Genomic DNA, 23,406 nt, shown 5'->3' with positions numbered 1-23,406 from the left:
CTCTCTCTCTCTCTCTGTCTCTCGCTCATGAAAAGGCATCGCTCCACTCTTTTCCATGCATCTATTTCTCCTGCGTTCCCCCACCCCTCCTCCTCCCCACATAATTTCTCCTCCTCTTCCTCCCTCCTTCCTGCGTCGCCATATGTCAGCCTCTCTCTGAGATGACAACCCTGCTGTCATACTTGATCCCCCATAGATGGTCAGACTCAAGGTAAAATAATCCCAGTTATAGATGATCTGACTTGTTTTGGTGTGATGGATGGTTTAAGTCACTGAAAACTCAACTTGTTGTGGAATAAAGCCTTCCAGGACTTTCTGATTTTTTTGAATTCCTGGGAAATGTGGGTTTTGTTGAACAATTTCTGCAAGCTTCTCTGTTTTTTAAATTTTATCATTATATTTCCTAGGAAATAGGATTTTGTTCTAGTTTTGTTGTGCAACTGCATCGTATAATGGCAATAAATCATTGATTCCTTTCCTTTCCTTTCCTTTCCTTTCCTTTCCTTTCCTTTCCTTTCCTTTCCTTTCCTTTCCTTTCCTTTCCTTTCCTTTCCTTTCCTTTCCTTCCTTTCCTTTCCTTTCCTTTCCTTTCACATTTCCACATGCATTCTTCCTCCCAATGAATTAACACAGCTCATAATACTTTATCAACATATACACAACACGTGCACATTCAGTCCGAACTCATGTTTGTGGTGCTGAAATCAGTCGCAGTATTCCCCTCTCACGATTCAGATGATTGCTGGCGAAGTCCCTGCATTTTTCTGTCCTTTCTCCAGCATTTATGACCCTCTTCACTCCTCTTCTCTCCATCCATAAGTCTCTCCCACACACTCACCTTTGCTCCGTTCCAATCAGCTAAATGAACTCTTCTGTCATTTATCGTCCCAGTGTTCAACTAACACACGCACACACGCACACACGCACACACGCACACACACACACACACACACACACACACACACACACACACACACACCGATACCTGGCAGCCTTGAGTTGTCTGGCTTTTCAAGCTATTACATCACTTCCACTCCACCCTGACATTTTTCTGATGCTTTTATCTTTTGCAGCTGTGCTTTGTTTTTTGCAGATACTTGATGGTGGAAATGCAACAGTAAATAATTTTTCACACTTGGTCAAAATCAAAACTGATCAACACTTTGAGTCAATGATCCGGTCTGGACCGATGAACCAACGGTGATAAATAGAGCCCCCTAGCGGTCACAGTTGCTCAGCACAGGTTTATTTCTGCTGCGTTTGATATTCAGAGTGATGGATTTTAAAGATTGCAAGATCAGCCTGCCAATCCACAAAGATAACACAGAACACTTTTACTGCACATTTATACTGAAAAGAATCAGAAAAGCAAATCTATCTGTACGATTCTGTACTCGCTGAAGCACGTTTGAAGTGACCAGATTTCATAATTTTGGCAAATCTTTTGTTTTGGAGCTGCAGAAGTGGGATGGAACCATCCAGGCAGGATAAATGCCTCTGTGATGTCTCATCCCCCCCACCCCCCCCCACTCGAGACCCTTGTTGTTGCCAGTGTCACCACTGTTATGATCCCATGAGGAATGAAACTTCAGCCATTTTTAAACACTAGATTAGGGCTGTGTCCTCAAACGCTCGTATCTGCACCCGGACAGCAAAAATGTGAACGCCTGTGTGTCAGTTACAGCAGTAATTATGATAAAGGGCCCAATATAAACAGACAAATAAGCACCTTTGATGAAGTGGCTGAGTCACAACAGGGAGGTCTTTGATTTTCCCTGGAAACTACATCAGTTACTCAAACTGTAGTTTGACTGAAAAGATTTTAGCTTAGCGTTCCAAAACGCAAAACTTTTTTTCACTGCTGTTTCTTTGGTGTCTTCTTTTTCCTGGATGTCCCATTCTTTGATAAAACATTCTCGCTCCATTTGGTCTGTAGCGAAGCTCGGTCAGGGTTATGGCTCACAGAGTTGGGCTTCACTCTGGTGACTCTTCTGTCCTGCTAACCTATTCTGGAGGTTAGTCAGAAGTCACAAGTGTAGTTATAGTATTGTGAAAAATTCTGCCCTTTGAACCACAGCCGCAGAGTTCTCGCTCAGGTTTCAAGAGTCCAGCGTAGGAGCCTGACATCTTCACTCTCGGTGTGGGTTAGTCAAGGCCGTGACCTCTTGATTATAACGGAACTAGGGCTCATTTTCTGACCGTTTTCAGAACTGATGCTCTGATGCATGTCCCCTTTAGAGTAATGCTCAGACTGTTAGGCCAAATGCTTACAACGAAGAAAGCCTTGGCTAACAATGTTTAATGCTATAACACAATAGACCAGGGGGTTGTCCTAGAGAGAGAATGGCAGTCAAAAACTAGAGGGCAGAAAAAGACCTGGGAGTCTTTTTGAGAGCCTAGAATTACAACAGGGGATGAACAACAACCTGGTGAAGATTGGAGAGGAGGTCCAGACTTTCATGCTGCCCTGTGAACGCACAGGTTTGTTTGACAGACAGCTATAATCATCCCACCTCCTTCTGCGCCACTCTGCCTCTACAGCAGCTTCTCTTCTAGGAATAATTAGGCACCACATCAGTTAATCTTGCTGTTATGGAAACTAAAAACAAATTTTGGGAGGTTTTGCTTCATACTAAAAGAGGAAGCAGACTATTTTTGAGCCCCGAGAGAGCCGATCTCACGAGTTAACGCCCTTTCACCCAAGTGTGAACCATCAAAACCCACCTTCAAACTTACCCCCTGCGTGTCTGAAAAAATACGACCAACAACAACACCTCCACTAAAATGTGACGAGCATCGGTCTTATATAGCTTTTACACATTTTAGGCCATCATTAATATACCATCACTATCCAATTTCTGGATTAATCCGATTATTCAAGTGTTAATATACATCATCATCTGATAGGCCTGATCAGATAACAGCAGTTATCAAATTAGAACTCAGATTAACACACTTGGACTTCTGGTGTCCAGCGTGGAGTCTATTTTGCAAGTCTGTCCAAGAGGAGGCAACAGACGGAGCGTCTCTCCTTTATCAGGTGGGTAAAGTTGCTTTTGACACCAGTGTAAGACATTAGAAACAACCCTACATTAGGCAGCCCATGCAAAAATATAGCACGTGTTAGCTTCTTCTTCGTCTTCTTCACCCCAAACTCATGAGGCTAAATGGAGACTCTAAATGGCACCTTTCAGTGTGTGTGTGTCAGCATCATCAACCCGTCAGACACAAACGTTAAACATGCTTTAACAAGACAATCCCTCAACCAGAGATATCTATAACAACACAACATGTGGCCACAGTCCCCAGAGGGTTGCATAACGCTTCCTCCCAAGCGAGTCTGACCAGCTCGCACTGTAACATGTCAATCCAGAGACGAGCCGGAGCTAAAAATGTCCCCGTCTCTCTGTTGCACAATTAATGGGAGCATCCTTGACAAAGTTCTTTTCTCCTTTTTTTAAAGTGAATTTGAAAGAGCAAAACCTTGCTCGCACAGGTTTTCATTATTCTCTATCTAAATGTGAGAAGGTTGAATGGTGATGAAGTTTTCCTGGCGTTAACTTCCTGTCGCGACTCTGGTGAAGCTGATAAAAAAAAATAAGGTCTATTAATAAGCACGTAGTGCATGTGGCAGCATTTTTCTGGATTTGAAAAGGAAAGAAAAGTGCAACTGAAACCCGACATGGTTCTCACCCAGCGGTTAGAGTGTGTCCATTATGTCTGATCCTGGAGGCCATTTCAGCAGATCCTACAAAGAGTTTGTCAGTTCTCCGCACAGGAGCCTGAAACGGTCCCAGCGTGACCCCAGAGGAAACAACATGATCAAATCATCAGATTTCTCTTATTCAGAGACATCTCCAGAGGTTTTTGGATAACCTCTGGACAAAAGGGACACGAGTTTGTGGAATATCAGTGGAGCATTCAAAGTTTTGGCGTGTTTGTTTTGCGAAAAGTTACGAAAGATTATGCTGCGTGTTTGCGCGCGCGCGCGTGTGTGTGTGTGGGGGGGGGGGGGTTGTCACATGATGAACCCATTCGTCTTCTGATGAGAGGCATCCTCAGGCCGGTCCAACTTGGGGAAATTTCGAACACGAACCGCCGTGCGCGACGCGCATTCCTTGCAGCCTGCGCGGCCGAGTTATGGCAGGAATGCGGGGTTGACTCTTATTCTTTCTTTTTTTTTTTTTTCTTGGATGGCCGGACGGCCTTTTTCTAAGAAGTCCGCGCCCCGAGTGGAGCTCGTTGGAGCGGAGCGGCTGAAGTGATGAGGAGAGGAGTGGCACATTTCACTTCTGACGCGCTTCGGTCGCCGCTCCTCCCCCGTCAAGCGCAGGAGGGGGAAAGTTTCCCCTTCGTCTGATGGAGCGACAGTTGATCGGAAACCGCAGAGACAAGAAACAAAGCCTTAACTTCATGAGCATAAATAAGTTTGGCCATGAGAGCGTCCAGCTAGAAGGGGCACGATGAAGCCGCTGCTGCGCGTCGGCGTCCCGCTGTGGTCTCTGCTGATCTCCAGCTCTCTGCTTAAGGTACGACCCCTCCAGAAGTCACATTCTACTTACACTTTACACCGGAGACATTTAAAATGTTTGTTCACTGGATGAAGGACTGGTTTGAAAGGGAAAGTCGGGGTTTTCTGAGGTGGGCGCGACTGCACCTGTTGGGCACGGAAACATTCTGAAAGTTAAAAAAGAAAAAGTGAGGAAAAACAGAAAATGATGGGTGACATACAGGAGGGTTTTTTTCCCCAGGAATATCCAGAAAATGATGAATGAAACATTTCCCATTTTGGTCAGGAACGTCAGAATCCAGCGAACATCCAGCAGCCAGAACCCACCTGTCCGGGATCCACTGGGTCCACAGAGTGAGAGAGACAGGAGGGGATAGAGGTTGAGAATGGCATGTGGGGATGTGTGTGGTCAACACAAAGGGGTCGGGAATGCAGCTTAGTGTCTCTGTCTCCCCTGCAGCTGCAGTTTAAGACGACTTTAGCATCCATCAGGCTGCAACTTAGATATGATTTGAGCGCCCCCCCCCAAAAAAAAGGGAAAATCTGTGAAATAATGAGAGGAAGAGGCCGACAAACTCCACTCACGTTCCACTCACCGGTCTCACATGGCGAACCTGTTTTTCTTTTTAACAGAATTCAGCAGGTCATTATTCACACCCCCACCGAGATGAGCTATAATTGCACAAAAGGTGTGACAATTTTAATCGGAAAGTGCATAGTCTAAAATTCAGAAGAACCATCCACCCTCTTCTGGTGGCGTCTTTATCTGCTGCTAACCACGACCCTTGAGTAGGAGAATATTCTGTTTACTGCTTTAGTTTCACATCCTGCAGAGATTAAACTGAAATCTATAGCTGCATATCCAACTATCTATCTTCAACTATCTATCTATATACATCTATTGGCGGATCTATAGATATATCTATAGATAGATAGATGTAGACATTGACTTCCTTATGGTTAATGAAAAGGTTTGAACACCAGAACAGTGTTCAAAAAGAGAGGAAGTTTCAGAGAGGAAGTGAAAAGGCAGCGGCCCGTGAATGCTGTCGAGCAGCTTCTTTGGGGAAAAAGAGTCATGCTGAGACTAGATGCATGCGATTGCTGCAACATTGCAGCTGTTTCGTGACTGGGAAGGTAAATTTAAACTGTGAAAAGTCACACTGGTGAACCATTACCGCGACGTGTTAATTATCAGTGATGAAACCGGGAAGAGGAATCGATGCTGACTCGGCGTTTTGTCGGTGAAATCAGCTGAGCACCTGCCACTTTTGGGTTCTCGGCCTCAGGTCTCCAGGATGTTATGGTTTTGTCTTCTTATTTCATATGCAAGAGAGGAAGATCATATCATGTCAATATTGGCCAACACAATAGAGACTCGTTAAGGAAAATGTGGTTTTAACTCCAATGGAATATTCAAAGTTCCTCCTGTTAATGTTGAATACAATTTGTTGCTGTCAGAGATGTCGGCTCACTGCGCACGTCTCCAAGTCCCTTAAAAATAATTAGTTTAACATGAAATTTCCACTTGAATTGTGAACTGTGGCCGAAGGTCAGTATGCTAGCATTAGCATGCACTTCCGTGTTATAGTATATATATTATATATGACCACAGACATTATGGGCGAAGCTGTTTCTCAGATTTTAGGAAGAATCCGATGTTTGTATCAGTGTGGACCTTTGAGAACAAAGGTTTACTACAGGTACCAAGGAAGTTGATGGTTTTCAAAAAGGGAAGTATTGCTGTTTGCTTCTCTGAATGGAAATTTATTAGATATTCACAGTACACAAGCCGCCACAAAACAAAACTTTATTGTTCAGTTTCGTAAACCAAATTCATTCTAACTATCATATTACTTCAATTATCCTCTGGTAGAGTGGATCATTTACAAAACATCGTGGTAAAACAGCTGTCTATTATACCCATTTTTGCTGAACCGCTAACGTCATAGCAGTCTTGTTGGCTGATTGTTCCACATCCCTGCTGCTGCTGTATCGTGCCGACTTTGTCACATTTGAATGCAAAAATAAACAGGACAACACTCAGCCGTGTATCAACATACCGCATCTCCCCCCCCCCCCACCCCCTTCCCGACCCAGTTATCTGTGGGGCGAAACTTGGGACCGGGTCATGTGACGTTCACAAACAGTTCGAAGAAACGGCCCATCTGTAGGCTGACCGTGATGCACTTTGTTTTTGCATTGCAGATATGCCGTGACGTACGTCAAATCGGAAAAAAACTCCCATTCTTCTCCGAATTAAAACTCAAAAGCCACCAGTCGAGTCATCCTTTGTGGAATGCCGCCCCCTCCGCCCACTCCTGACAAGCCTGTGTCAAGACAGTCCAGTTTCAAATTAACAGCCCCAAACATGTTGCCTTCGACCTGGTTTTGCATAGCATGTGCACAAGGGATTACAAAGAGTCACAGTTCCCAGTGCATGTAAATGAGACACAGACTTGTCTCTCGTCCTCAAAGGCCTCATTGTCGGCAGATTGCCCTCACTCACCGCTGGGCGAATCACAAGCAACTGCTGGCTAGCATAGCAAGCAATGTGCACTACCGCCCGTGGCTGGTCACGACAAAGCTACACAGACTCAAGCTTTGAGTGGTTTTTGATTCAAGCTTTTACAGCTTTGAATGGAAAAGAGAATACATTTGCCCTGGTTGTCCTTCCTCATGCATCAGTCACACTCATGCAATCAGCCTAAATAGCATTAGCGTGTTCAAACGCATGCACATTTTCCGCACGTTGCAGGGTGAGCAGCAACAGGAGCGGGATTTACTGTGCGAGACCATTGTTTCACAGCGGGTATCTGCAGTCATCAGCTCACTTAAGCCGGCACAGCATTGGAGACTGTTGTGCGTTGCTCATTTCCATAGTCTCTGATGTGGTGTGTGATAGCGGCAGCAGGACTGTGGCGTGGGAGGCTGATGGGCTACTGTACCTGGAGACCAGCGCAGTCATACAGTAGCTAACGGCCTTCAGCATTTCCTGTTTCCTCGGTATGTCACAGGAGAGAGACGGTTGTGTTTTGTTTATGGATTTCTGGGCTAATTTTCGTCAGCAGAGTGGGAGAATAAAACCCCAGACAATTACTCATGTTTGGTACAAAACATAATGATTAAAATTTGTACTTCAAGCTTGTTTGTATTAAAGACCTTTTTGTTGGCAGATCGTATGTATAGGCAGCTACAGTGCTAACTGTTAATCGTGTATGTACAGACAGTCTGGGATTTTATAATAGCTGCTAGCTTATTTGACTACAAAAGCAGGAGATCATCATTGCAGAGCATCTCTGTCCCCAAATAACTTGTTAGAGGGTGGAAAATATTACTATCAGCGGAGGAAGACAGTGAGTTCCCATATCAAGACCCATGCAGAGGTGGTTAGCGCTCAAAACAAGCCTTTGCCTGTGTAAAAACCCTAACCGTAACCCACGATGCACTGCAGCAGGAAGTAAGAAATGCTGACGTAAGAAATGCCCTGGAACAATTTCTCAGTAAGAAAATGACTTCATTGATGTGTGTTTAGGCACCATCCATCCATCCATCCATCCATCCATCCATCCATCCATCCATCCATCCATCCATCCATCCATCCATCCATCCATCCATCCATCCATCTTTATTAGCATTCCAGTGGTGCTGGAGTCCTTCCAGGCAGTCACGAGAACATTAAGGATTGTTCCCTGACAGGCAGTCAGGGAACAATCAGTCCGTGAATCACATACAGTCCGTGAAGTGTTGATTTATCAGCAGCTGGCACGTGGCTCCCATCTTCCTTTATATGACTAGAATGGCTTCAGAAGTCTGAAAGACGGTGCGTTGATTAACTCAGGAGTCCTTGATGGTCCCCGCACATGTTATCAGTCCGAGGGTGGGCTCCGGAAATGCCAGGAAGTTATGTTAGAACAGAAACAAAGAGTGAGTCCATCACCCAGTTCCGAGGCAATGAACTGAACATAGAAGGAGAAGGAGGTGCTCAGAATTGCATAAGAACTCAAAAATGGAGCAGAGGATAGAGTTATTCACTTTATATGTGACCTTTTCCCACCTGAACAAATCCAGCATGTACAAAAGTAGGAACTTTGAATGATTCTATATTGACCAGGCAGCAAAATAAGCATGCACAAATGAGCTGAATCAAAGACCTGCATTGCAATGATATGTCACTTAAACATTCTTTAATGGCGATAAAGATACCTTTAGACCGATGTAATATATCTTTCTATTGTAGATATGCTGATTTGTGTTTAGTCCTCTCCAGAAAAAGATCCAAATTTTGAATGCAGTCTGATTTAAAGGAAGAAAGCGGGAGCGATGTAATGCCAAGAGCGGAGATGTGATGTTCCAGATGGAATGATTTGCACACAGGAAGAGCGAACCTTACATTACACCATATGAATGGACTCCAACCATGTCATGCACGAATTATGAGAAGATTAGCCAAGATTTCGAGATTCAAGATTTTAGCCCTATGGCCACATAACAGCTTTCGACTAGCTGTCCGCTATAGTGACCAATATGTGTGAATGGACTAAAAGAAATCCAATAAGGGGACTGAAGCAGGTCACCCAGGATGTATTGAGCATCACATTTCTGATATTTATGGAACGGCGCCTGATCTAGTTATTGCAATTATTCGGATCGTAGGAATTGTAATGTGATAATCTAATGCGCTGCGTTTACATGCACGTGAGAAAAGCGACAGTCAAAAACCTCCGGATTCTATGCTTCAGTCCGATTATGGGACTTCATCCAGAGTAGTGACGCTGGGCAGAAGAGAAGAAACTTTGTAAACTTTCTGCAGCTGCACGCCACATTTGCTGGCTTCCTCTTCCCACCCACGTGGTGACTCCATCGTTACCGTTTTCTAGTTTGGGGGAGAAATTCAGGTGTGTTAACTTGATTTGTCATCATCTAATTATGGCTGTTATCTGGCACATCACATCTATATTCCGATAACTCCAGAAATCGGATCAGGAGCAGATTTTCCTGGTCCCCCGTCAGGTGGGGAGGTGGGCTGGTCCTTGAGCAAACAGCCTTAAGGTGGCACTGATTGTTTTGTGGCGTGGGTGTTATTGTGGAGGAAGGAACTGCTGGGCGTTATCAGAGGAGCGAGCTGTTGGGAATAAAGGCGACTGGGACGGAGGCGGGCTTGATGTACTGTTTATATAGTAGCCAGTACAGACATTTCCTCCTCCTCCTCCTGCAGACGGGCCCAATGAGAGGGCACAGATACAGCACACGGGGTCAGAGGGGTCGCTGGCCGAGTCGCCGCCAAGTATGTTTCACAATCAACGTAATATATTCGTCCTCAAGCGAAAGAAAATAGATAAATAGATAACAATAAATCGCAGTCCTTATCTGAAGTGGAGAGGTTCGAGACTGGGGACTTGAGTTATTTCTGTTCTTTGAGTCAATGCCAAGGCGTAATGGCTCGAGACTTTGTTTTGTTTATTTACTCAGGAGAAATGAAGTGATCCTCAGGAAGAGAGCCAAAGTAAATAAAACATTTGAGAAGCCGCAGTCCTAGCAGCTGAAGTCAACATCAATATTCTTATAAAAGCACAAAATTGGGAGAAAGGGGAATCTTATTGTGACACCCTGGTATGTGAGCGTTGACGCTAACGTGTGGAGGATAAAGAGGCCGTGGGGTTGGACAGTTTCACACCTGGAACCGGCTGTTTGGCTGCAGCAGATTACAAAAATCTGTAAAGTTTGACTTTTTTAGCACTTAAAAAGACTTTTGGGTCCTCTCACAGCTGCATATTTCCCTGAAAGTTGCAGCGATTTAAAACCCTTTTTAATTGGTGATGTATTCTTTGAGGAAGTAGGAAGCATGTGGATATCTAAAGAACAGAATGTCCCCCTTTTTTTAGCTTGTGATGTAATGCAGGCGTAAAGATGTTTTCCAGAAATAATTAAGACAATGGAATGAGAAATAAAAAGCAGCTCAAATGATTTGTGGCACTTTAAAGATTGTTCTGGTCCCCCATCTTCAGAATCCCGCTCATCACTTTAAAATGCTGTTCCACTCACATAAAAATGTGCACGAGATTGCCTGAATGTGCAGTGTAGCACGTAAACAGGCAGATCCTCAGGAGTCTCAAACCTGTGAGGCTCTCCTCTGTGCTGTGGAAGGGTTTCATTAGGCGGGGAAAAAAGAGTGGGCTGGAATTCCCTCGAGGAGTGAAAGGAAGGGATGGGTTTCTGTCCACTGGGACGGGGGTTCAAAGCGACCGGAGTTCTTCACTTTGGGGAATTTTAGGTGGGCAAGACTGAGAAAAATCAGTCGTTTTGGGTGTTTTCACACACAGAGCCGAGAGAGAGAGAGTAGAGAAATGCCACAAAAGTGAATCAGCTGGTGAGATGCTGTTCCCATGTCAGAAATTATCTATGCAAATCCCAGTTAGACTGACGCTCGGGCCAAACAAGGTGGCCGAACGGCGCTCAAAACGACCTTCACATGGCTGTTGATCGGAACGCCTGCTCGGCCCAACCTTAGCAGCCATTCCCAGGTGGAGCCTGAGGTCCAATGTGGTTAATCGTTGATGTAGACTCGGCTGGGGAAGGGGAATTTGTGCGATGATGCCATGGGTTTAATGGTTAGCCATGCGATAAAGCCGCACACAGGCGGCGTGTCAGCGACGATGGATGTTAAAAGTTTGGCTAATGAGTAATGTGGGATCTAAGCCTCACGATACAGAGGATGACCAAGGTCCAGCGCCGTCGATGGAGGCCGCAGAGAGCGCATATGAGAGATGGCAGAGGCTGACGTTTTTATGAGTAGATAAACGACATAATTCAGCTAATTGCATCTCCTGAGGCCACAGGTTTTATAACGAGGACGAAACCCTCATTTTCAACAAATATCACCAGCGTAACTTTTCAGTTCACTTAATAAATAAACCTGTTAACTACAGGTTAAACATGCCCAGGTTTGACCCCATTTCCTCAAATACACTTGGCAAAAATTTAAATATTAGAAGAACACAGAGGCTTTCACAGAGCTGAAAAAGTGGTTAATCGTTGCTAAATGTCGATGCTAAATTTACTGACTTCCTGTTGCTGAGTTTATATATGTTGCGTTTAATTATATATAAAACTCACTGCTGACCTCTACTGGTGTAAAAAACACATTGTTTTCTCTCCCCCATCACCAGATATGCCAGGCACAGTGTGACAGCAGTAAGTTCACTTTGTCTTCTATACTTCCATTCTGTCAATACATTTTTGTATATGAATTTAATCTGACCTTCGATATTATTTATTGGCATAGTTATTTGGTGCTTTTTTTGTGAAATTCTCTCTGTTACAACTACCAGATGAGTGCAGCACTCAGACAGGGGCTTGGACCACAGCAGCAATGCCAACACTAACAGCTGCAGAAACAGCAACACAAACTGGAACAATGGCATCAGCAATACCGACCACGGTAGGAACATTCATTCCTGGACCAGCCTCTGAAAACGGGACCACGTCTCTCCACACAACGATGCGTAAGTCCGATGAAGTCATATGTTCTACCGGCTTTTGGTTGGACAGCGAACCTCGAAATGCACCCCTGATATTTCAGGATTGCCCCCTTTTTTAACCAGAACCAGGAGCAGTCACAAATCTCCAAGTGACTCACTTCACGACGTCGTCGGCGACTCTCAACTGGACCAAACCCGCAGGGGGGCAGTCTTTCAAAGTCCAGTGGACCGATGGAATCAACAACCGGACTGAAAATACGACGGCGCTGTCTCACACCATCCACAGCCTGACACCTGGGGTCCAGTACAACGTAACCGTCTCTGCTGTGGCGGCTGATGGTTGGACTGAAGGAAAAGGACAGACTGTGTCACTGCATACAAGTGAGAGTTCAGGGTTCTGCTGCAGGAGAGAGATTCATGTTTTTAAAGGCGTTTTTTAAAGGCGCATTGTCTGCGGTGACAAGTAATTGCCTCTTTCGATAGCTTACACGTACCCGTATGGGCCTCTGTCGTGGCATCGTGACCCTTGTATCGTCCCTTACGTTTGCAGAACCGGCTGTGGTCAGGAACCTGACCGTCACCAATGTCATGACCTCGTCCCTGTCTCTGAGCTGGGCAGAACCAGAGGGAAACGCCGCCTTGTACACAATCCGCGTGGCTGGAGAAGGAGAGAACATAGAAAACACCACCACTGAAACCTCCTTCGTCATTAAAGAGCTGACACCTGGATCCCAGTACAACATCAGTGTAGCCGCAGTTGCAGTACATCCCTCAAATGAAGGAGAAAGAGCCTCCACGAGTACCTTCACACGTAAGTTCAGGTCGATTGGACCTACAGTTAGGTCTACACTGTCCACTTCTAAGCACTATATAATGCCTTCACTGCATAGGACCCGAGAAGCCTGGAAACATCGAGTTGACAAAGAGGGGGACCGTCAGCCTGAGCATCCGCTGGTCATTGCCGAGAGGGAAGTTTCAGCACTTTCTGGTCGACGTCAACGAGACGGGTTCGGGAAGTGTTTATAAGAATGCAACGACGGCGAACGCGGCCAGCATTACTGGTTTAGGTCCCGGGAGGAGCTATGCTATCACGGTGACGTCTGTAGCTGGAAGCTTCGAGGAGACTTCTAAACAGTATGAGTTTGCCACCAGTAAGTTCCCCATTCTGGGCTGGGAGCTGTTGGATGGTAGCTAATAACTGTTAAATTTGCTGTATGAATGGCAACAAATAAATCAACCGTCTGCTCTGTTTTACCTGGTTTATTCCAGGAACAGTCATGGTAAATGCATACTTACCTGTTATTCCCAGGCCCGACCCCTCCTGGTTCCATCATGGTCAGTCTGAAGACAAACTCTTCGCTCCTTCTGGAGTGGGCAACTCCTGCTCTGATGGAAGGGGTGCAAACCCTCAGTTACAATGTCACGTATCAATCAGACGGCAAGGAAATGCAAACCATCACCACTTCTGTCAACCGTACAGAACTGTTCAATCTGTCCTCTGGAACTCTTTACAATATAACTTTAATAACAAACGGAATCCAAAATTTGCACAGCACAGCTGTTCATTATTCAGATTTTACCCGTAAGTAACTTTCTAAAAAACAAACAAACACACGCACACCAAAGGATACATATGCATATCTACAGGCAATAATCTATTTTTCTTTCTTTCTTCTTTCCTGCTATATTTTTTTAGGACCAAACCCTGTTTTAAATCTTGTGGCTATTCCTAAATCTATCTCCTCCCTGGAGGTGAAGTGGTCCTACCCACAGGGAGCCCAGGCAAGCTACACATACTTTGTTTCATTACCACAGTTTAAGACAACAGTTAGCACCAACAGCACTGAGATCCACAACTTGGATCCAGGAACCTGTTACAATATCACAGTGAAGACCGTCGTAGCGCCACAAAGTGAATCTACGGAGGAGAAGACGCATGCTTGCACAAGTAAGACCTGAGATTCTCAACACGTACATATACTTTCTTCCATCGTGGTCTCTACACTTCTAGAACGCTCCGCTCTTCTTTCCACAGTGCCCCGAGCAGTGAGCAACCTCACGGTGAAGGCCGTGAATATGACGGCCATTCAGCTGACTTGGCTCAGACAACCAGACTACAAAGGCCACTACTCCTACCTGGTGGTTGCACGACAGGCCGGCACCAAGGTTCAGAATGACACAACCTCCTACGAGGCCTACACCTTCTCCAACCTGACCCCGGGAGCCTTGTACTATTTTGAGGTGTTCACGGTTGTGGACGGGGTCCGGTCCGAAGTAACGATGATATCGATCGACACGAGTAAGACGAGACTTTTTGTTGCTGACTAAAGTTCAGGCTCGAAACGGCGCGGTGGGCAGTTGAACTTTCGTAACATCTGGTGCGACATGTTTTTCGACAGAACCTGCTCCGGCCACTAATGTCACAGTCACAGGAAGCACCACCAACCTCTCTGTGAGCTGGAGAGCTCCGCCCGAGCAGGTGGTCTCCTACACCGTCCTCGTCTTCCGAGACAATCAGCTGCAAGTGTTTAACAAGAGCCTGGACAACAGGACCACAAACACAGTGGTTACAGACCTTGTACCAGGGGTTTATTACTGTGTGGTGGTCGTCACCAAGAGTAAAACCTGGGAAACCAACAGTTCGGAAGTTTGCAGAGCAACTGGTGAGTTGAGCTGAGTCGTGATTGAGAACCTGTTGTCGTTTCTTATGAAGCTGCATCCGTTTTATGCAATTATTTACTGAGGAAAGGTCTTTTTTCTCACTTTCTCAGTTCCAAATCCTCCTGGATCCATCGTTGTAATGTCTAAGACTATCAAGTCCATCAATATTTCATGGCCGCTCCCACAATACATGGACCACAAACAGTATAACTTCACTGTATCCAGCGTTAATGGCAATTTTATCACCGAAAACAGCTGGTTCCTCTTGGACAATCTACAGTCTGGAACTCTTTACAACATCTCTGTTGCTACAGTGGGAGTGTGTAACTATGAAAGCACACCTGTGTTTGCTAGTAGCTACACCAGTAAGTTTGATTAACAGAGGAGGAATTTACGATCCTTTTACCTGGATTTAACTGTATAGTTTTGATTAACTGTATAGTTTTGATTATACTGTCTTCCATCGTGGTCTCTACACTTCTAGAACGCTCCGCTCTTCTTTCCACAGTGCCCCGAGCAGTGAGCAACCTCACGGTGAAGGCCGTGAATATGACGGCCATTCAGCTGACTTGGCTCAGACAACCAGACTACAAAGGCCACTACTCCTACCTGGTGGTTGCACGACAGGCCGGCACCAAGGTTCAGAATGACACAACCGCCTACGAGAACTACACCTTCTCCAATCTGACCCCGGGAGCCTTGTACTATTTTGAGGTGTTCACGGTCGTGGACGGGGTCCGGTCCGAAGTAACGATGATATCGATCGACACGAGTAAGACGAGACTTTTTGTTGCTGACTAAAGTTCAGGCTCGAAACGGCGCGGTGGGCAGTTGAACTTTCGTAACATCTGGTGCGACATGTTTCTACAGAACCTGCTCCGGCCACTAATGTCACAGTCACAGGAAGCACCACCAACCTCTCTGTGAGCTGGAGAGCTCCGCCCGAGCAGGTGGTCTCCTACACCGTCCTCGTCTTCCGAGACAATCAGCTGCAAGTGTTTAACAAGAGCCTGGACAACAGGACCACAAACACAGTGGTTACAGACCTTGTACCAGGGGTTTATTACTGTGTGGTGGTCGTCTCCAAGAGTAAAACCTGGGAAACCAACAGTTCGGAAGTTTGCAGAGCAACTAGTGAGTTGGAGCTGAGTCGTGATTGAGAACCTGTCGTCGTTTCTTATGAAGCTGCATCCGTTTTATGCAATTATTTACTGAGGAAAGGTCTTTTTTCTCACTTTCTCAGTTCCAAATCCTCCTGGATCCATCGTTGTAATGTCTAAGACTATCAAGTCCATCAATATTTCATGGCCGCTCCCACAATACATGGACCACAAACAGTATAACTTCACTGTATCCAGCGTTAATGGCAATTTTATCACCGAAAACAGCTGGTTCCTCTTGGACAATCTACAGTCTGGAACTCTTTACAACATCTCTGTTGCTACAGTGGGAGTGTGTAACTATGAAAGCACACCTGTGGTTGCTAGTAGCTACACCAGTAAGTTTGATTAACAGAGGAGGAATTTATGATCCTTTTACCTGGATTTAACTGTATAGTTTTGATTATTAACAGCGCAAATGTTCATATGTGTCTCATTTTCTCAGAACCGCATCCCGTGCACAACCTGACAGCGACAGAAGTCACCACAAACACTGTGACACTGACGTGGGAGCAGCTGGAGAGCAAACCCAGCTACTCGTATATGGTGCAGGCAGCCAATGACTCAGTTTTTTGGTCTAAGGAGGTCTTTATTACCACAGTCACTATCACTGGACTCACCCCAGGGAGTAGATACAACTTCATTGTCACCTCACAGACGGCGGATGGTACTCAGGCCCTTCAGGTCTCACGGTCCTTCTACACACGTACGTGTGTTTAACATGCTAAGGCTAACCCCAAACTCAATGAGAAAAACATTGTAAATATGGGGGATTGTTGTTAATGAGTGTCATTGATCTGCTTTAACAGAATCTGACAGGGTTCATCCCAGCGTCTCCACCATCTCCAACAGCTCACTCCTGGTGTCATGGAGAACACCTCTGGGCAGTGTGGGACATTATCTCGTTCGCTTAAACAGCAGTTTCTCACAGGATGAGCAGTTGGTGACCCTGAAGAACACCTCCAAAAACCATGTGTTTGGGGACCTGTCCGCCGGACGGCTTTACTCCGTCCAGGTAACCGTGTGCAGTGGACCCTTCAACGCCTCCTCTGAAATTGCGTCCAATGCCACGTGTAAGTCTGGTTATTTTCTGTAGGTTTGATGGTGGACGCACTATCCTTTCTTTCTTTCTAATGTTGCAGAAGTAATGATTGGCATACTTATCAATGAATTTAGATTTTTAAGTAATAACTTTGTGATGTCACTCTGCCCCCGCAGTCCCGAACCCTCCCGGATCTTTACACATCCCGGCCAAGACAAACAACTCCATTGACGTAAAGTGGCAAGAAGCTCCTCTGATGACCAAGGGATCATTCCACTATCGCGTGTCCATCACCGCACCTGAGGGAGGAGTCAGTGTCCCCGGAACCATCACCAACCATACCTTTACTTCCCTGCTCTCCGGGACGTCCTACAACCTAACTGTCCTAACAGTGGGCGCCTTGGGCTTTGAGAGCGAGAAGGTCCAGATCTATACGGTCAACACCAGTAAGAGCTTTGTTCCTGTGTCACAACAAAAATGTTTTAGCTAAATTGTGGATTTGGATTTTCACCTCCCGCCTCTCTTCTCTCGCACAACCAGGACCTTTCAGCGTGAACAATCTGAGTCTTTCTTCAGTGGGATTGAATCAGACCACATTGGTGTGGGATCATCCTGATGAGTACAAGGAGAGCTACCGTTACAATGTGACGTGGAAAAGCTCTGAGAACGTCTCCAGTGTCCAGACTCGGGAAAAGACATACAATATCTCTGACCTGGTTCCTGGCAGTCGGTATCAATTCTTCGTCACCACAGAGACTTTTGATGGAACCCAGGCTGATTCCCAGTCGATTTCCAACTGCACAGGTTTGGTCATCACAGAGATCATCGATCCTTTTGACTTTATGGTCATCGTATTGAAACTTTTATCTCACCACAGATGCCAGCCCGGTGTCCTGGCTACAATGCGACAGTCCAAACACACCAGACGCCACTCTCCTCGTGTCCTGGGCCAGTCCCAGAGGCCAGTACGATGACTTTGAGGTCAACGTAAATGACGATAAAATCAACAGGTCCATCAACAGGACCTGCTGTAGCCACAACGTGTCCAACCTTCAACATCACACCGTCTATCACCTGACAGTGAGGACTCAGAGCTGTGGACGACCCAGCATCTCTGTGTCTCTGCAGTGCAGGACCGGCATCACCAGTAGGACTTTAAACATCCCTAATGATAGATTTTTTTCCTCATTCAGGTCTTTATCTGTCTCTCTGCTCTGTTTCTCTTCAAAGATCCACCAAGTCTCCAGGGCAATGAGAAGCTGGTGCAGGTGAGCGAGAAGACAGACAAAAAGTTCTCCATCCAGATTGACCCCCGTTTGCTGAACGACACCAATGGGCCGATCACACATGTTGGTGTGCTGTTGACCCATGATACCCCTGGTAAGATTCCCCCCTAGTTTATTCTAACTCTATTGAATCATCCTTATGCTCTTCCTGAATCCCATCACCAGGGTCAGGTTAGGGGTGTCCCAATTCTCTGTAAGGTGAAGGAGAAGGACTATGCAGCCTTTGAAACCAACACAAACCAAACCCTTACCAAGCCCTTTGTTTCTGCTGATGTAGCAGCTGGCTATGGCGTTAGATGACATAGGGGTAGTTAAATGTTTTCCTTTCTCCCCTTTATTACGCTGCTTTGGGGGGTAGATAAAGGGGAAGTGGTAAAAAGAAATGGAATTCAGCCTTACAGTCTGCAGTGGTGTCAGTAATGTTCAACTGTATTTTGTTTTCAGGTAACTCCGCTGACTGGAGGATGTATTTGGGGAAGACTTATGCTGAGTGGAAAGAGTCGAAAGCTCAAGCGTACCTGGCAACAGTGATGAGCATCTCCGACTTGCGCGGTGCACAGACCAATTATACCTTACATGTGGGCGACGAATCCAAATGGGAGAATTACACTAACGGTCCCCTCGATCCTGGGGGAATATACCAGTAAGAGATTACAACTGTGGGGCTCATTTGTGTGTTTAAGTCAGTCGGGACAGTCTGCATCTGTTACAAATAAGATGAATATGTTCATCTGTTGAACGTCTGCGTTTGATCCGCGCAGTTTTGCTGTTCTGGTTTTCACTGATCTGGTCCTGGAGAACAATGTGGTGAATGGGGTAGCATCCTTGGTTTCCTCGACAAGCTTCTCTCAAGTGGACCTCATTGGAAACTCGGGTACAATGCACAGATGTCTTTAAACCCACTGTTGTTGTGAATAAATCTTAACCATGTTTTTAAAAACTCATTTAGCGATTGGCATCGCTATTGGAGCGACACTGGGGTTTTTTTTGGTGTTCTTCATCATCCTGATAGGCTTCATCATCTACTGGAGGAGGTGTGTGACTGAAGCCGCTCCTGAACTTTGATATAATGATGCTGATATGCAGCTAAACCCGTTATTTATATACCTGCAGGTTATCCAGTAAAGAAGAGGTGGACATTCAGATTCATTCCATGAGGTGACATTTCTAATTTAACAACAGTAAAACAAACACAACAAACTTCTTTAACTGTAGCCCACTGTAGCTTTTTTTCTTGTTTTTTTTTTTTGGCAGAGCCAAAGTGTAAGTATAAATGCATTAAATTACACTAATACACATGTGCAGGGATTAAAGGAAAGGGTAGCCGAGATGAAGACGCATGTACAGAAAAGACCGTATCGAGTCTTTGACATAAAATAAAATAATTAATCAAGAGGACAGCACAATGACCTCTGAACTATGGTGTGCATGCAGAAGCATGGCGGTCCGGATGGAGGACTATGAGGTTTACTACAGGAAGCAGAAAGCCGACTCCAACTGTGGCTTTGCTGAAGAATTTGAGGTGAATCCCTGACTTAAACCTCAATCGACTTCATCAATGGCCATTTGTAGCATCGTCATTTTATTTCCTACTCTTAAATCTAAAGGACCTGAAGCCTGTTGGCACGGATCAGCCAAAAGGCGTCGCCCTGACCTTGGAGAATAAGCCCAAGAACCGTTACAACAACGTGCTCCCCTGTGAGTTAACTGAGCTTCTTCAGTCCACCTCATTCGCAGCAGCCCGCCTCATTCGTCGCCCGTCATGCTGTAGATCACCGTTTTCATTACATTCACCTTGTTTGTCGCCTCAGATGACTCTTCTAGAGTGAAACTCTCAATTATCCATGGCAGTCCATATGATGACTACATCAATGCTAACTACATTCCGGTGCGTACTGACACTCCTCAGAGCTGCTCGCAGTCATTGCTTCATCATCAGTAAATATCATAACAACTGCTTTTCCTGTTGCTTTCCATCAGGCTCATTCAGCAAATTCAAATGTCATTTTCAACATTGTTGTGTGAGACCCTCCTGGGGGGGGGAGAATGATGGCTGTGCTGTTTTATTTGGCAGGGTTACAACTCCAGGAAGGAGTTCATTGCAGCTCAGGGTCCTCTGCCCTCTACGGTCAAAGATTTCTGGAGAATGATCTGGGAGAAGAATGTGCAGACTCTGGTCATGCTGACACGCTGCAACGAGCAAGGACGAGTGAGCGGCAGCACCAACACAACATCTCAACGACAGAGCTCTTCCATGTGTGAACTCAAAATGTTGTTTCAGGTCAAATGTGAGCAATACTGGGACTTTGGCACGAAGCACTTTGAAAACATCAATGTGACAGCAGTTTCTGACATACCACTGGAAGACTGGACCATCAGGGACTTTGATATTAAAAATGTAAGTGGTCATTTACTAAGGAAAATCCCTCTGGGTGGCGCAGTGCGTTTTCTGGCCGCCAGGTGGCATCGTTTCGTGGAAGCTGCAGCTAATTTCTGCTGAAAAATATCAATGAACTGTTTGAGTATTCTTCCCACAAATTGCCGTTTCGATGTCACAGCTATTTTGGAAAGCAGAGTGAATGTAAAACAGGATAATCCAAACATGTGCGGCATCTTTTTAACTTCTGAGTTCACATCTTTATTCTGCTTGAGCTGATTATTGATTATAGACTATAAAAACAAATATGTTATGTTATTTTACATCCTTTATTATAATTGCAATGTGTTTTATTATCCTGTTTTCTTCATTATCTTTATATTGGCAGAGAAAATATATGACTTTCTAGACAAATCATTGTTGTTAGTCCTTCACATAGAGTTTAGGTATATCAAGGCCCAAACATCCCATTCTCAGTCCATCTGTCTGCAGCTTTCCTCTTCATCCCAAAGTCCTGGAGGCATCTGAACAGTGTGAATTCAGCCAATCAGACATGTGCAACACCGTTGACCCCCTTCCAAAGTAGATCAGATGCCCAAAATGCCCAGAAGCGTTTTCCTGGTTTACGTGTTGTCTAGGCCACAGCATGTCTGCAGTTTGATAACAACCACGGCCTCCCGAAACTGATATGTGGATGTTGCTCAGGTGAAAACAGCAGAGACCCGCTCAGTGCGTCAGTTCCACTTCACGGCCTGGCCAGATCACGGGGTACCAGAAACCACCGAGCTCCTGATCAACTTCAGACATCTGGTCAGAGAGCATATGGACCAGTACTCCAGACACTCTCCTACTGTGGTACACTGCAGGTCTGCTGCACACACGCACGCACACATGCACGCAGATAGGTATAATGCATTGAAACCACATCTTAACTCTCAGAAAGTCCTTTTAAGTTGTGAGGACAAGCCAAAATGTCTTCACTTCCCAAAAATGTCCTCACTTTGCTAGTAGATTGCAGATATTGATAGCCTGTAGCAAATACACACACACATGCACACCTTTAATTCAGATACAATGTTAAATGTTGGTGTTTCTGTCCCGTCAGTGCTGGTGTCGGGCGCACGGGGACCTTCATAGCCATGGACCGTCTGATTTTCCAGATCGAAAGGGAAAACATCGTGGACATCTATGGCATTGTCCACGACCTGCGCATGCACCGGTCCCTCATGGTGCAGACAGAGGTGGGTCACAGACAGCGCTTATCTCACGACACCAGTGCTCGGTGGGCTAATGCGCTCGGCTTTTCCGCAGGATCAATACGTGTTCCTAAACCAGTGCGCCTTGGACATCATCAGGTCCAGAACCGGAACCAATGTGGATCTCATTTACCAGAACACGGCAGCTCTTTCCATTTACGAGAACATAGAACCACACAAGAATTACTACAGGTACCCGGACGCGTAGACCCGAGAAACCGCTCAAGTCTTCTTGTGCCAACGTCTGTGAAGGGAACGCAGGTTGTGCTGTATAAACTCTGTAAACCTGCTTTGGTTGCGTATATATATAAATATTGTCCATTCAAACTTTTATTCTGTGGTATTTATTTCTTGAATATTTGCTAGAGGAGGTGGTTGATTGACTTTTTGACCAAATCTATGTTACTTTTGAAATGTCACTGTGTATAAACTGTTTATTAATGCTGTTTTTTGTGTTGGTTCTCCCTGTTTACTACTGGACTCGGATATTTTGCTCAGGTAATATGTTGGATGCAGTAAATTTATTACAGTTATGTCTTAAAATCTATTTTTTTAGAAGCATTGAATTGCCTTGCTCATAAGTGCTGGGGTAGAAACGATGTGCCTTCACCGATATGCAGCCGTCTGTGTTCTGCATCCTCCATTATCATGTTATAGGACTCCAGCTCAGACTGTCACACCTCTTTTTGCACCCAGCCAACATAAACTGTGCCATACTTTTGTAATTCTGGTCTTGTTGTTGGTTCTAGTCACTTTAGTATTCGTATGCACTGTAGCAAATAATGCACTTAATGTGTCCATTTTCCTACCCCGTCTATATATTTTAAAAAAAAATAACTTATAGACTCTTTGGCCAGTGTAGAGTTTAAATGGGACATTTTTCCTATTTGACCCATGATTGAGTGTAATAGATTCATTGTTGATACTTGTGATTGAAGCATGAAGAGCTCAGGAAATGTGTGCACGTGCTGTCTCTGTCAGTCTCTTTTTCCTTTGTAAACTCAACTCTGGGGCTGTTTTTTTCCTTTTCTGAACAAAAGGATCTCCATTTGTGACTGGATTTGACTTCCGTGTTCTGTCTGAGTCCAAACTGAACCAGGACAGGTTAAATTAACACAGATAGCATCATTAACCATGATTTCTGACATCGCTTTGGATTAAATTGCTCAGACCAGTGACAAAACAAGGAGAAAACAGCTCCTCACTTCCTGCTGTATATGACAATTTCTGTAGTTCATTGAGGAGCACTGTCTTTATTTTCAGCTTCAGGATCACAATCTTCTGTGAGCAAAGTTCTTTTTTTAATGATGTGTGTTTGGAAGGTCTGTTAATATTTTTATGACTGTTTAATTGTATCATTATGCACTTAATAATTGTATGTCCTGGCATTTTTATGATAATAACATGTATTCTTAAAGGTCTTGGGGTTCTTGCGATGTATTTTCTATCTCTGTAATAAACAATAGGATTAAATATTAAATCTTACCCCAATTTTATATTCTCCTCTTATTAAAAAGCTTTGAGACTTCCAATCAAAAGCATGCAATATGTGTGTTATGATATAAAACATGGTTTGAAAGGATTAAGCTGTGATTTTTTTTGTCTTTTATAAGCTCCAAAATTCATGGTACAA

At 44.9% G+C, this 23,406-nt stretch overlaps 1 protein-coding gene across 3 annotated transcripts; it reads left to right on the top strand.

Moving 5' to 3' along the window:
* The first annotated feature begins 4,323 nt into the window (after positions 1-4,323).
* On the top strand, positions 4,324-23,356 carry ptprjb.2 (protein tyrosine phosphatase receptor type Jb, tandem duplicate 2). 3 transcript variants are annotated; one of them, XM_029841227.1, is made up of 33 exons: positions 4,328-4,529; positions 11,680-11,704; positions 11,842-12,015; positions 12,115-12,372; positions 12,542-12,802; positions 12,882-13,142; positions 13,301-13,573; positions 13,688-13,939; positions 14,027-14,290; positions 14,391-14,654; positions 14,763-15,017; positions 15,161-15,424; positions 15,523-15,786; positions 15,896-16,150; positions 16,258-16,518; positions 16,622-16,885; positions 17,031-17,300; positions 17,395-17,658; positions 17,732-18,001; positions 18,085-18,234; positions 18,585-18,783; positions 18,902-19,014; positions 19,090-19,174; positions 19,254-19,298; positions 19,395-19,403; positions 19,575-19,662; positions 19,748-19,838; positions 19,952-20,028; positions 20,215-20,349; positions 20,422-20,538; positions 21,223-21,383; positions 21,623-21,758; positions 21,829-23,356. In XM_029841227.1, exons 1-33 carry the CDS (start codon positions 4,464-4,466, stop codon positions 21,979-21,981), a joined length of 6,024 nt encoding a protein of 2,007 aa, XP_029697087.1. In that variant the 5' UTR covers positions 4,328-4,463; the 3' UTR covers positions 21,982-23,356. The 3 variants fall into 3 exon arrangements, with proteins under 3 accessions (XP_011605565.2, XP_029697087.1, XP_029697088.1); XM_029841228.1 differs by lacking the exon at positions 19,395-19,403 and having other exon boundaries at positions 4,330-4,529; XM_011607263.2 differs by lacking the exons at positions 14,391-14,654; positions 14,763-15,017; positions 15,161-15,424 and having other exon boundaries at positions 4,324-4,529.
* The last annotated feature ends 50 nt before the right edge of the window (positions 23,357-23,406 follow it).

This window comes from Takifugu rubripes, chromosome 9 (assembly GCF_901000725.2).
Source record: "Takifugu rubripes chromosome 9, fTakRub1.2, whole genome shotgun sequence".
NCBI classification, from domain to species: Eukaryota; Metazoa; Chordata; class Actinopteri; order Tetraodontiformes; family Tetraodontidae; genus Takifugu; species Takifugu rubripes.
Note: the sequence above shows the minus strand (reverse complement) of the source record. Positions and strands in the feature narration are given on the sequence as shown.